The sequence below is a fragment of the Vicugna pacos genome, chromosome 3 (genome assembly GCF_048564905.1).
Source record: "Vicugna pacos chromosome 3, VicPac4, whole genome shotgun sequence".
NCBI classification, from domain to species: Eukaryota; Metazoa; Chordata; class Mammalia; order Artiodactyla; family Camelidae; genus Vicugna; species Vicugna pacos.
Window position 1 is genome coordinate 46,977,414 of NC_132989.1, and position 15,286 is coordinate 46,992,699.

The 15,286-nt window shown below is 41.0% G+C and overlaps 1 protein-coding gene across 1 annotated transcript in view; it reads left to right on the plus strand.

The window, feature by feature from the left end:
• Positions 1 to 13,972, plus strand: part of FBXL17 (F-box and leucine rich repeat protein 17) — a 433,532-nt gene extending 419,560 nt beyond the window's left edge. The window contains exon 9 of the mRNA XM_006207989.4: positions 11,947 to 13,972. Coding sequence (XP_006208051.2) covers positions 11,947 to 12,087 — 141 coding nt within the window. The 3' untranslated portion in view covers positions 12,088 to 13,972. The remainder of the gene's footprint in view (positions 1 to 11,946) is intronic.
• The last annotated feature ends 1,314 nt before the right edge of the window (positions 13,973 to 15,286 follow it).

The window sequence follows — 15,286 nt, forward strand, 5'->3', positions numbered from 1 at the left end:
AACTGAGAGGCCTTTCCTGTATTTAAGTATTAAAGCAAGAAACACTGGCTTGGAGCTTTCTGACAGAGGTTAAGTTGGTGAGCACTAGTGTCAGACTGCTGGGTTTTCACATTCTGCACCCTTCACTTTACTACCTGTGGGACTTGGGACAACTTTGTCTCTAAAAGCTTATTTTTTTTAATAGTTGGGGCCCTTTAAGTTACAGTCAAACTTACAGACGAAGAAGAAGCCTAGAGACTGGCAGGGCTCAGTCCTTTCTTGCAAATAGAGAGAGTGAAGACCTGGCAAGTCAGACAGCCAGTCAGTGTTCAGGCTGGTTTGTTTCTTCGGGAAAAGCAGCGTCTCCCTGGAACCTATTAAGGGAATATGCAGGTAGCTGCTTCTGTTTTGCAGACTTCTGTTCTGGAACTGATGGATAGTGAAATTGTTGTGGGGTTTTTTTTTTTATAAAGGAGGAAGGAGAGGACCTACTATTCCCCACATGCTGTAGGGTGAATAGGATGTTATGTTGGAGTTTGCCTAAAGGCACCCTGGAGCATCACTGCTTTGCAGTAAATAATCTCCTTGGAACTTTGATTTGGCTTAAGTAATTGTAAGAAAGAATTAGGTTGCAGGATCATATTATTTTTCTGATTCAGAAATAGCAAAGGTAACAGATATTTCTTAATGGAGCTCAGATTAGATCCCAGAAGTCCTAAGCACCTGACTTCACGGAGTAGAGACAGGGTGGCCAGGGAAGGAACAGCCGGGCCTGCCCGTGAGGCCCAGCCAGTCAGTGGCAGGTTTCCCAGGGCTGCTGTGCTGGGTCTCGTGAAAACTGGAGAGTAGTATTTCAAGAGGAAACCTCACATTCCTCCCCCCTAATCCCAATTTTTCTCATATAATTTATCCATTTAATCAAGAATTATCTCTTGAGCTCCTTACTATGTTTCAGTAACTGTGATGGGTGACAGGTCAAAAAGAACAGTGGACAAGATAGAGTTTCTACGGCGTGGAGCCTGCAGCCTGCTGGGGAAGACAGACAAGCAGATGGGCAGCTATGATGCTGTAAGACTGCAAATTAATTTTCCAAATGGCACCCCAAATTCTATTTCTGCTACATAAAGAACCTCACTTTGGTCCCACACTACTTTCAGCTATGCTCCTCTACAGTTCTTTCTGTCACTTGACTCTTAAATTCCTGAAAAAGATTGACTATGAATAGTTGTCCTTACTTTTCACCACTCCATACGGTCTATTTGCATTCTCAACACTGATTCTCTTCTTTTCAAAGCCACCAGTGACCCATGTCACCAAATCCAGTTTCTACTTCTTAGACCACAACTTGCTGCACCCGCATGGTGCCCCCTCCCTCCTTTCTGAGAAGGCCTTTTTCTCTTGTTCTCAGTGTCACCAGGCCCCTGGCTTTTCTATCTCCATCTCCCCTACTGCTTCTCTGTGCCTCCATTTCCTCAACTGTAAGGTGGAAATAACCTATGTCATAGGCTGTTGAGAGGATTAATTATTTTGTGGTGGTGAATTCTCACCTACTCATCCCCATGACTCTCCTCTTCATTCGAATGTTAGCTCCACGGGTTTCTCTTCTGTGTTATATTGCCAGGCCCCACCACAGTGGCTGGTACGTAACGGATGCTAAACAAATGTGTATTGGATGATGGATGATGGATAGATGGATTGTGTTTCTCATTTACATTCTGTGGCCCCAAGAGCCTCTGGGAATGACAGAGTGTCTCAGAGGCCAGGGTGCCTGGTCCTTGCACCTAACTTCATTCAGAGCCACCCCACTTTTATTGCTTCATTTAGTTGGTTTATTTCTTTGGTTTGTTTATTTATTTATTACTTCGGTTTGCAGAAGTATTATACAGCCAAAAGCAAGTTCGAAAATAGTTAGATCCCACTGCCTCATAATAATTTGGTAGTTTACAAAAAGTATCTAGACAGAGGGAAAGAAATAAATGAATAAGAAAGATGGCGCCTTGGATTTAATACCAATTTCCAGTAGCTAGGAGAATTCTTAGTGTAACCGAAAGCCCCAGGGTTCAGGACAGTCAAGGACAGAGTTAGGAAACTGCTGTGTGACCAGACTAAGCTTCCTTCATAGCCTAACCCTGAAATGCTCTGGTTTATGTCAGGTCTCTCTTCTGAAAGCCAAAAATATCACTTGTTTTCAGGTTTCTTAATCTACAGATTTACAGATCACTTTTATGCAGAATAAATTTTTGCTGATAATAAACTTGTTTTAGGAAACAGGTTAAATCCATAAATATCTACCTGATGGAAATTCAGTTTTAGAAAGGTGTCTGCTGGTGATTACCACTGCCCTTTGGCTTTATGTAAGATAATAAAAACTGAAACCAAGAAAGACACTAAGCATGAAAGAAAATATAATTCTTCGTTCTGAGAGTTTTCTCCTTTGACTGTGTTTTTCAGCTTAACTTTGTAAGTTTAATTTAGAAACATGCAGACATTTTCCATAAATACATTACACTTACCACTCACTTAGTGACAACATTAATCATCTTATTAGGGCCTGGATTTTCCTCAGTCTTTTGGTGAATCATTCAGAGCGCCACCAAGACTCCTCAAGTGGCTTTCTCCATCCTGGTGTCCCGCACATGTCAGTTTGGGTCCTTACCTGCGCTGCACCTGCAGATCCATACACAAAATGCACAGGCTTGCACAATGGGCCAATTCTACAGCCGTTGGTTTGTGGCCACAGAATGCCCTATGCAACACCACGTGCCTGGAGCTTCCACTTGGCTTGAAACATCTTTCTGGGTGGAGGATCGCTGGGTGAAACAGGGAATGAAAATGTCACTAATTTTTCTGACAGTCTAGTTGTTGGACTCCTGTCACACTAATCTCTAATTAGAGGCTTCGGGTTGGCAAGCCTGGTTCTCACTTAAGACTGCAGGCGTTTCTGTGATCCCCATCCTCCCTGATTCTTTGCAGCTTTCTCACCGTGCTAATTCAAGTGAATAGAAGCAATGCTAGCGTTAACAGGCAACCCACATTTCATGAAAAAGAGACAGCATGAAGCCAGGCCTGTTGTGATATTGACAGAGCAGAGCACTTCCAATCATGGCAGATTCTGAAATGGGATGACTGCATTTGACAAAGTTGACTGAATTTATGAGCCAGCCTCTGTCAGGTTCATTGCATTTTCAGTATCTGTCTCTTCCTATGCTTTGGGATTTTTAGATGAGTTTTTTGCCACCCAAGAGTAATATTTCTTACCTCTGTATTAAAAAAAATACACCTTGGGCTACTGGTATGAGGTTCATGCAGGAGACAGCAGTGCATGATGGGAGGCCTGTCATCGGCTGGCTCTCATATTTAGCAGTTGCCTTTTGGGCCCAATAACGATCATTTTCTTCTTAAAATTATATGATATACTTAGTCATGTGTGCCTTCTCCTCCCACTTTGTAAGTGGTCCTTGAGGAAACACCAGGTCCTTGTGTGGACTGGGTTTAGGGGGCTCTCCGTTAGCTCTTAGGCTACACCCAACCGGAGATGGAAGACCAACGCCCAAGGACAGGAAACCAGTCTGTTTTACCACACTCAAAGAATATACCTTTTGTTTTAGGCAGTGATGAATATTTGAAACAAGATGGGTTAATAAGCCATAGGAGCAACAATGTCTTCCCTCCAGAGCACCTGACCAGAGTTTAACGTGGAAGGTGGCACGGGGGGTGATGGGGGTGCTTGTTACCTTTAAATGATCGTGGTTTAGATCGCAGCTTCAGATCCACAAGTGCAGAAACCGCCTGTGCCCCCTTGGAGCTCTTTAGTTGACCTGAGCTGCACTTCAGAAGCCCCTGGGAGCTTTAAAAAATACTAATGCTTGGGCCCCCCTCCTGCGAGATTGGGATCCACTGAGTCTGAGCTCTGGTCTGGGCACTGAGAGTTTTGAAAGCTCCCCGGGTGATTCTAATGAGCAGTGGGCCAAGAACCACTGTGCCTTGGTTGTATTCTTGGTTGCAGACACAGTTTAATTCATCCCACATCAAGCGTTTGTTACGTATGTGTCACTGTGCGGTTCGTGGTTTGACTGAGAAGGAAAGTGGGAAGGAAAGGCACACACAGTGAGAAGCTGCCCACAGAGGAGAGAAAAGGAGCAGGGCGCTGGCACCCAGATCACTCCCCAGCCCTCAGCGAACTCTCCCTTGGCTGCGGCTCTGCCCGCAGCCCGTTTCTGCCTGAAGAGCTACTGCCGCGTCCTCCTCCGTTGGCTGAAGGCAAAGAGGTGAGGTGAGAGATTGTAAAAGTGGCGCCACATTCCTGATGTCCTGGACCTCGCTGCTCTGACCACAGGGAAACAGGCCGGACATGGCCTGTCACCAGACGGGGATGTGAGAAGTCCTGCGCAAAGGGAGGGAAATAGAACCGTACAAATCTACCCCAGCCTGCAGAGAGCCGGTGCATGTTGTCGGCCGTGCAGGGTCCTGGAAAAATCAGTGTACTGTCGCTCTTTTATTCTCTTCTTAGTGTCCTATTTAAAATCTTTTAAACTGCGTTTAGATGGCTCATTTCATTTACATGCAAATTTGAGGTATTACTAAATTCTCATCACCCTGATTTTATCCATTTTAATATGCGCCTATCTTGGGGCCAGTGGGCATTTGCTGAAAGAGCAATCCAGTCTCTTTTGAATCGGCATTGTCCGTGTCAACTGCTGCTGGCACCCGGTGAATGCCAGGGCCCAGGGAGAGCCAGCACAGCTTCCTAGGGAGCCCAGAAGCTCAAAGGGGGGCAGGCTCCAGAGGCATCTTGCCCGAGAGACAACACTCTGCCTCTGGGCTGCCAGGAGTCAGCCCCTGGGGCCGTTAGCAGTGAGTGACATTGCCCAGGGAGCCTGTGAAGAGTGACAGACCAGCGTGGAGGCAGGAGCCTTGAATTGGGAGGCAGGAGTTGACTGTGTTGCTTGCGACACCTTCACAGATATACTGTGGCCTCCTTACTTTCCCCACCTGCAGAAAGCTGGGATCGGGGCGAGGGGAGGGGGTCCTCTGTGCACCTCCCCCTCTAAGCAGTGCTGTTTGAAGCAAGAACTTACTTTGGTTGTACACTTGAGTTTGTTAGATGGACTGGAGGAACGTTGCCTTCCTTACAAAGCTTGCAAAGTAAAGGACAAGGTGGTTGTTTAATTCTAGCTCATGAGCAGGTTTCCTTTCTACCATGAATAATATGTGTGTATTTAGTACACATGGTACCCAGGCTGATGCCTCATTATCCTTCAGGAGTCCATGTAAATATCAGTTTTTTTGGAAAGCCCTTTCTAACCCCTTGGAGGAGGTTGGTACCTACTCAGTTCTTCCGTCCACAGCAGCCTGTACTTTTCTTTGAAAGCTCTTCTCTGGCTTTGCTGTTGTTGTAATTGTCCACCATCCCTACTCCAAGAGGGTTGGGTTCGTATCTGTCATGCTGGCCAAGTAGTCTACCTTTGGGACAAAGAAAATGTTTTAAACAGCAAGAGACTGTAGAGAGAGCAATGCCAGTTGATGGCATGGGGCGATTGGCCCTGGCACCAGGCCCCTCATCAGACCTACAGCTCCATCCTGTTTCCTCAGGTTTCAGAGTCTTCACGCAACCAGGATTCCACAACAGCATGTTTGTCAGGCCAAGTGAGATCCATGATCATTTACATTCCCATAGAGCAGCCATTCTGAAGAGAGTGTAAAGGACTTTGAAATGTATTTATCTGTAGAGTGCAATCATTGTTTAATGTTAGAAGGAAAATGAATGTCAGTGAACATTTTACTGGGTGGGTGATCAACTAAGCCCCAGTCTGACACTGTGTGCAGGGCGGTGTGGCCCAGTGAAGAGAACACTCGTGTTTGGGGGTCCTGGATTCAAATCCCGGCTTCCGTGTGAAACACTAATTCTATCTGAGCCACAGTTCATCTGTAACTGGGAGTACTGATGCTTGAATAGCAGACATTCACTGAGTATGTTTTCCTTTCCCCCCTCCTCCATCCTGACCGGAATGGGGGCATACATTTATTTTGGTCATTAGGATGAAAAATTAACAAACGATTTTCAAGTATTTTGCCAAAATAAATCATGCTGAAGAAAATAGAATGTGTTTGAGTTTCCTCGCCCACATAAGGGCCTAATACTGATGAGTACAGTGTTTCTCAGTGGAGAGCATGAGGCAATTGGAGTTGGAGAATTTTTCCTTGTCTGGGACTATACCATCCATTGCAGTATTGTCTCCATGCTCCCTTGGACAACAAATACCAGCTACCACTGTGACAACAAACCACACACACACACACACACACACACACACAAAAAGCCCCCCAGGTGGCAGTGAAGACGTATAGAATTGCTGAAGCCCAAGAAATCAGAGGGTGGACATAGCATTGTTCTGAGTCAGGAGATTTGTCCACAGTTCCTCCTCTGTCACCAGGAAACGGTGATATCAGAGGGGATCTTAAATGTCACAGAATTTCAGGATCTTCATGGGGCCCTCCTGGGTCTGCCACCCTGAGCAGGGCACTGATGCTGCAAGCTGAAGTATGAAATCTTCTGAACCATGTGGGTTTTTGCAAAGTTTTGGAAACCAGCACATGTACAGTGACCATTAGCATGTTTCTCAGTGTTACGCACTCAGCGTAGTGTGTCCCTGATCTCCAGTAGGAGGGCCACCATCAATTAATCTGAAGGATTGACTGGTCCTTCCCTGAGTACCACCCAACAGCCTCATGACCCAGCAAAAATTGTCAAGCCACCATCATGAACTGCTTTGGTCTTCTGTGCAAAATTATTGGAAAGCCCAGGCAAGGTGTATCTGGAAAGAGGCACCGGTGATGTCAGATGCAAAGGAGAGTAGCACAAAGAATCACCTTGGATATGAACATCATAGGATTAAAGGAGTTTGGAGCTGCCTTAATGTCAAGATGTTAGAGAATGCCGGCGCTGTAGCTGAACAGTCTGGAACAAGGTGAGCTTGTCTCCATGATCTCTGATGCAATACTAGTGGGTGCCTTTCTGTTTACTCAATACACACTCATTGAACAACTACTATATTAGTATACCCAACAAATGTTTAGTGAGTACTTACTATGTGCCAGGCATTCTCTAGCTGCTGGGAGTTTGGCAGTGAACAGAAACAACAGAAACTCCTGCCTCATAAGCTTATATTTTAATGGGGCAAGAATATGCCAGCCAGTGTGTGTAGGACTGAAAACAAGGACTAAAATACTCCTTGCTGTCAAGGAACTTACAGTCTAAGAATAGTGCAATACATTTATTGTTTGTGGTATTTTAAATAGTAGTCACTTTTTGCAGGGAAACTTTCTCCATTAAAAAATGATTTTAGCTGGGGAGGGTTTAACTCAGTGGTAGAGTGCATATCTAGCAAGCAGGAGGTCCTGGATTCAATCCCCAGTACATTCATCAAAAAATAAATAAACCTAACCACCTCTCCACCCACCCCTCCAAAAAATAATTTTAAGTGGTTCATTATATTCTTAAAAGTGATTTTAATATACTCAAGTGTCAAAGATTTCCCCCCACATAAGAAACATGTTCTGTTTTATAACATGAATCAAAGAGAATATAAGAATTACTTAATATAAATGGTTTCTTCAGCATATTTCATTAGAAATGATATTTTTGAATAATAGGTATCATTAGGGAGATCACTTCAGTCTAGTTTATGCTTTCTGGAATTTTCTGGGGAAAGTGTCAGTAAGGAGGTGAAGGAACAATGTGATGGTCTAGATAAACTGGTTAAACTGAATCTCAGGAACTCTGAAGGTTCTCTCCTCACCCATCCGTAGTAGCAGCAACAATAGGATGAAACTATGATGCGACTTACCTTAATTAGCGTAGCAATTTGCCTCATGTTCTCTAAAAGTGCTAATAAATGTTAACTCAAAATAGATTAAAATACCAGACAAATTGCTACTACCTGGAAAAGAGTTATAATAATTTTGAAAATATAAATTATGGTTATGCAGCCTTTGGAGAGAACTATAAAATCCAATCTTTCTTATATTAAAAAAAAAACCTGTAGTACATGCTTTTTTTCCCCCTTTAATCACAGTAATTTCTTCAAATGACACCACTGCATATTTCTTAGGAAGATACATGGAATTTTTCAAATCTTACGTATAATATAGGAATTGCCATTGATAGTTTTCAGCAAGAGAAAAAGAAATTAAATACAGAAAACCAGGGATCTTGGGGAAATTATAAAAAATTCATCTTTTTGTTCCTTTTTTATATTACATACATTTTATGAGTTGAAACAGAGAATGATTCTTTTCATTCTAACAAGTGGAGTTGTGCATGACAAAATGTCTGCAGAAAGGTGTTTGTAGGCGTAACGATTTAAAATGATTTGGACCCTCCTGGTGTCTTCCACCTAACTTTTTCTCTAAGGCACCAAAGTGCTTATGGAGTCTATACAGAGGTGAGCATAATTTATACTTCTGAGGAGTAAATGAAAATAACTTGAGTATAAAATTCGCCACACTATATCGCCAGGAGACTGTATAAGTAAAAGATAGAACCTTCCCTGGTGGGAGCACATGTAGTTCCCCTGAATAGCTTCTACCCAACAAAGCTCAGAAATGGAATATTTGCATTTTCCCTCCTGCTTTGTTTTCTAGAATTTACAGAACACAGTTAGCAAAAAGACTGCTTAGAAGCCACATTATCTCCACAGAGGATTACCTGTAACATTTTTCATACGGCTATACAAAGCCAAATTACTGCGTATCCTTGCCTATAACCTATGAAAGCCAGAGATCTAACACACTCTAAATTCGCAACTACAGATGCACCTTTCTTCATGCAACAGAAATAGGTGAATTAAATTTTGATAAATCAAAGGATATATAAAACACATTAGGAGAGCTAACAACTTGAATGAACCCTACCGTGAAAGTCTTTGCTAATGTGAACAATTATCCCCTAATTTATATACTTCATAAATCCATATCTTCATGTATCAAGTTTGCTTAAGGTGAATTTTATCTCTCCTTGGCAGAACAGTTATCATATAGCAAGATTTTCTATTTTAAAAAATTGGACCTCTAAAACAAAATGCCTGTCAACCCTTGGTATAAAATTTTGTACAGGCCCATGTGTAGATTAGAAAAGATGTATTGTAGAAGACAGTCCCCATCTTTATGGTAGGTTTAAATGTTTTCTCTTCTCCCTCCATTTTTCATCTATTTCCAGTTAGTTGTTCCTTGAATTGTAAGTGATTTGGACCGCATTTACTCCCTTTGCAGTTCTTTGTCGATTTGGTGAAAGTCCTCTGACCAAATGAGTGTAGCTCTCCTTTAGTGAGACCTGCATTTTGGGGAGGTTTGTTCATGGCAGGAGGGAGAAATGTAACCTAACCACAGCCTGGGGCACATCAGGTAGAGAAAATGGAGGGTTTTCTGGATATTTGAACCCTGGACTGTGTTACTAAGAAAGGTTCTGGAATCTCCTCCAGAAAGCATAAGATAGAATAGATTCTTTTTGTGTATGAAGTATGTTTTCAGGGTTACTTCTTATCCTGTGATTATTTCGTTTTGAATATTACAACTAATGTTATCAAGTTTATTTCTGAAATATCTCAGAAGTGGAACAACATTGAGAGAATTGGTCACCCTAATAAAGTGCCAACTCAATAAATGACCATTTATCGAGCACCAGCTATACTAATAAGAGGTACCATCTGGGGACCTTTTTATGTCAGTCACAGTGTTAGGCACAGCATTTAATCCTTATGACAGTCCTATAATGTAAGTACTAGTTGAGGAAACCAAATATAAACGAAGCGAAACCAGGATTCAGACCTGTTCTTGGTTGACTCTAAAGTCCACGGTATGAACCACAGTTGGTGTGTTTCCTCTCTAGTTTGATACAGCTCGACAGCCTTAATGATAAAAGGCAGACTTTGGTCCCCAGACTTTGATTCAGGTGTAAAAGAGAGTAAAGAGATGATTGGAATGCAGTGCGAGAGTGCTTAAATAAGAGACAGGCCTTGCAGGTGCCTGCCATGGGTGCACAGAAAAGGGGTACCTAGCCCAGCCTCCTGGGGAGATAGGCTTGCTGAGGGAAGGCTTCCTGAAGGAGGGAATTCCTGAGCTGAATATGAGTTCCTCAGGAAATGGCCTTTGTGATTTGTGTGTTAGTGTCTGGCTTTGCCTTGCTCTTGAGTTTCTATTTCTTATTTGTAGTTTGTTGTTATTTTCTCATTCATTCACTGATAAGTAGGCCTGGCTCATGAATACAAAAACTGTTGTGGCTCTTGTGGATCTTACACTGGAGCAAGAGTAGACTTTAAACAGAACTGTAAACTAACTTTGAAGGTACCATGAAGGAACAGTAGGCTATGTTGGAAGAGTGAATAATCTGGAAGCCTTACCTAATCTGGGGAGGGGAGCAGGGTGAGGGCAATGATCAAAGTTCCCTGGGTAAATGACATTGAACTAAGAACCAAGAAATCAGGTTCTGGACGTGGAAGTGGACTTGAGAAGGAGACTTTAAGAGGGAAGTAGACTTAAAAGTATTCCACATAAAGAGAACAGCATGTGCAAAGATCCTGAGGCCAGAAGGAACTTGGACAGCTTGATAACCTGCAATGAGGTCAAGTGACTTAATAGTATCAAAAATATAGTAGAGAAAGAGAGCCTGGCTAGATGATTCATGACCATCTCTTTTTTATTAAAAGTGATTTTCTTTGTGTTTTTGAGAACACAGTGTTATACATTGTGTCTATATCACAGAAAGAATTAACTGCATGGCTTGGTTGAATTTGAAATGAAAGTTGACTTTAAGGCTTGAATAGAAATTCTGACAAAGGTGATCATCAATGTAGTATTGAAATATCAATTCTAAATTTAACAAAAAGATTATATATAATGTAGTTTACCAAATCACCCAGAAAACAACATGTTATTTCAGAAAAGTGCAGATGACTGAATGTCATGGTCGTCATACTTCCAAGCAGGCTTTCATGCAAACAGCAAGGGTTTGATGTTGGTTTCCATTTTTTCCTGGTGGTCTTGATCTTTTTCAATAATGGACAGACCAGGAAGGGGAGAACAAAAATGTGTATCACCAGAATCTTCTTTCAGACCAGCTTACTCAGTATAAATGAAATATTGATGTATGTGAAAATGCCCAAGTGTTCAATAAAGATTTTAAATAAAGCCACCTAAAAGTTGTGGTTCTTAGGTTAATCATTTATTTATCTAAAGGATGAAGGAAGCTGTCTACTTCTGTGATATGAGCTACAATCAGCTTAAAAATAATTGACAAATTAATCCCTTCACAGCACAGCAATTGTAAAGGTGTTAGTTTTAATTAGGCCTGTCTGATTGCCTTGTCTAATCAAGAATCAAGGTGGTATCTTTGATGGTGAAGGTCTATTGGGGCCATCCCTGACCTGCCAGCCATGTATGTTTTAATTATTGATTCCTCACATTTCAGCCCTTTTCACAAAGGGAGTTGAAGTTTGCAATACCTTAACATTTAAAGGGAAGAAAAATAAACATTTTCCCTAACACTTCTGTCCAGAATCCTGTGTATCCTCTCCACCAATCTACAGTTTTGTCCTAAACAAGCTGTCAGGTTGATGATGAAGTCAGTCACACGTTAGAATACTGTCTTACTGCTGCCTTACCTCCCAAGCACTAGATTTTCAATGGGCATTGTTAAGATCTTGACAAGTCACAGTCATTTAGGCTTCTAGAAAACACATTTGATTTCTTGATATCATGTGTATTTTTAAAAATCCCTAAGGGTGAATGTAGTACTTAGCAAATCAGGGAGGTCAGACAGAAAGTGACACTGTCTTCTCACAAAACACTTGCTCCCTCTGCTGAGAAGGAATGAAGCAAGGGTTCCCAGCACTAGTGTGTCACACCAATGGGCGTGGGCGGCCGGTGCTTTCAGTGGTCCCCGTGCGTGACGGTGGCTCTTCTTTGTTCTAGGTCAGCGAAGTGACGGTGGAGCAGCTGGTGCAGCAGTACCCCCACATCACCTTCAGCACCGTCCTGCAGGACTGCAAGAGGACCTTGGAGAGAGCCTATCAGATGGGCTGGACCCCCAACATGTCTGCCGCCTCCTCCTAACACCCCTGCCCACTCTTTGGTCCTCTCGGGTCACCCAGGAGGGTGGAGAGGAATCACAGATTTGGGTTGGGTGATCTCTTAGGTTTAAAGTGTCCTGTGTCTACATGTGTACCCAAGCGTGTGTGTTTGTGTCCCATTTGCATATTGCATAGCATAAGCGCAATTGATGTTTGTTCCCAGGTGAGCTGGGTTTTTTCTTCAAAATTATAAATTTTGAAAGACACAGACCTTTAGTTTCTTAGTTCAAAGGCTTATTTCTCTGGAAAAAAATTTTTTTTTTACTGTAAAATCAAAAAAAAATTGGAACCATTCTTTTGAGGTTCTGATTACTGCCACCAGAGATGCCCCCAGATGAAGGCAGCAGCTGCCTTCTCTTTTCACCGGAAAGGATTGTGCACATCTACTGGTGACGACCAGAACAGTAGCAATGTTGCACTAATTAGAAGCCTGGAAACCAGTACTTTTCAAAATTTCAAGCACACACACACCTGTTGGTTCTCATACTTTCTCATACACACACCCCATGGCACGTTCTTTCTAGATCATTTTCTGACAGAGGGGCCTTCTTCCAGGCCACTGAGAGGCATGTCATGCACTGTGGATCTGCCTGTCTCACTGTACCCACAGGTGGCTGACCTGCTGTCCAGTGGGTGGCTTAGGGACTAGAGCGAATAAAGCCTTTTGTGAAGTTTCATATGGAGACAACACTCTGAACTCCCTGACCCAGCTCACAAAAGTTAATTATTCATTATTCTATAAAATTTGGTTGAGTACTAAGTATTTTGAGTTTGACGTTAACATTGTGTTAGCTTTTATTTCATGGATGGTAACTGGTCCAGATATATTTTAATGATATTTGGAGCTAATCTTAACATTATCGACATAAAGCCACCAATGTAATGAATAGTGTGCAATTATTTTAAAAAAACCAACAGATCATTTAATTACTTTTCTTAATTTTGGTAATTATGAAAATATATTTCTGAGATTTGAGGCTAGTCAAATTGATAGAAGATTAATGAGTGAGATATAAGTAGACAATCTTCCTACTGTTTTGTTTTTTGTTTATTGTTTTTTTTTTGCATTGCTTTGGGCTTTAGAACAGGTTTTTTGGATATATGCATGTTATCATATTTTGAATAGTTCTTATGCTGTTGCAAAGATCTATTGCTGGTTAATGTATGAGTTAAGAAGAAATATTAGAAAATCTTTTCATTAAGATTCTGTTTACACTTGTCAGAAATAAGCATTTCTTTGTTTAATTAAAGATTTCCAGTCTTCAGTTTAGACAATATCTATTAGTAAATGAATATATGTTTTGATTTCACACATCTTTACAATTAATTCATAGTAGGGACTCAGGCTCAAATAACCTTCCCTATGTCAAGATTTATAATCAAGACAGCAGGGAGCCTTTTTAAGCTAAAGAGTGATTATCTTTCACAGTAGAGCTAGATATACAAAACCCTGACTTGTGAGTTGGCTATTTATTCTTCCCCATTTTGGACATAAACTGTTTCTTGGCCTTTAACAGATACACTAAGATTTCAGTTTCACTTTATGTAATTCCCAACACTGCTAAAATGAATGCTTCAAGCTGTAAGAAACAAACAAACAAACAATAGCTTTACATTCAAATGCCATTCACTTATTTATAATAACTCTTTTTTTTGTAAACAACTATTTCCTTTGATTATGTCAACATGTTTCCGACGTGGCATGTCTTTGGCTTTTAATCCCAATCAGTTTGGAAAATCTAGTCACTAAGCACCAAGAGTATTTTTCCATCACTAAATGGGTTACTAATTTAATTTGAAGGGAATAAAATTTGTGTAAGAAAACAGCTGTTTACTGTTAATAAACTGTAGTTCTTCTTACACAGCAAGCTGTATCGTCTTCGTATTCATTTCCCCACCACTGAAAAGTATCTTCATCCACGATATTTTAACTGGTTTTTAATCCAAAACTAATTTATAAGACAATATGTATAGTAAAAGTAGCTTGAGTGAATAAGCAAAAGTTTAATTTTTATATATGTCACACTATATTTTAAATAGTTAAAAAAAGACAAAAGAAGGGAGAGCCGTCGACAATAGAGATGGTGCCGTTTCAGTTCAAAGTTGTAATAATCCTTGGAGTGTTACAGTTTGGTTGTCAGATGGTTTCAGAAGTGTATAATTGATTTTTTTAATGTTGCGTTGTTTGAATCTAAAGTACAGCACTATAACATGCTTCAGCTTGGGGGGTGGGGGTGGGGCGGGACTTGCACTTATTCTTTAAGATGTTGACTAATCCAGAAAGCCTGATGCATCATAACCTGGAAAACTGCTTTGGTATATTTGTAGGAATCTGTAGAAATATCATATCCAGCCTCAAAGCATTAATCTCAATAAACAACCAGAAAAAGCATCACCTTGAATGATCCTGTGATGGTTGTTGAATGTGTCCTCATTAGATGCTTTGAAATAAGGCCTCAAATGATTTTTCTGGGCAATATAGAGGTTTTTTTGGTTTTTTGGTTTTTTTGGGGTTTTTTTGTTTTTTTTTGCTTAGAATGTCATAAATACATGTGAACATGTTTAATGCAGGGCTTTTTATCCTCTCCAAAATGTCAACAGTATTTTCAGAATAAAGACTATGAAATATATTGCTGTAGTGGAAAATTCTGGTCCTTTATCTTTAATGTCTTTTTGAGTGGATAAAGGAAATTCATCCAGTTTGTAGTTTCTATATTTCTGTGAATCTTTTGACCTTGCAATGGGTTGCAATAAAAGAGAAACAAAACAAAATGTCTTTTGTTTTATTTTAGAGACAATAAATGGCCTCCCTGTTGCTGGCTGGGTGTGATGCGCGCAATGGTCCCTGTGCTTGTGTTTCACTACAGACTTTATGTAGGTTTGACTAACCCAAAATAATAAACAAGACTGGGTTTAGGAGGTTCTTGTTTGGCCAGTGAGTACTGAGATAAGATGAAAATGTCAAGGGTTTAAGCAAGTGGTTTGTTTAAAATACTATTCCTTAAACACTTACTCATTTGCTTAGCCATTTATTCAATTTTTCAAAAGTTAACAAATAAATGTATTGAGTGAAAAACCTGTGTCAGGCACTGGGCATTTAAAATAAATACAAGTCGTTCCCATCTTCATGTTGCTCAAAGCCTAGCAAGGAAAGGTTCTTAAAAATTAACCAGAGCGGTGGA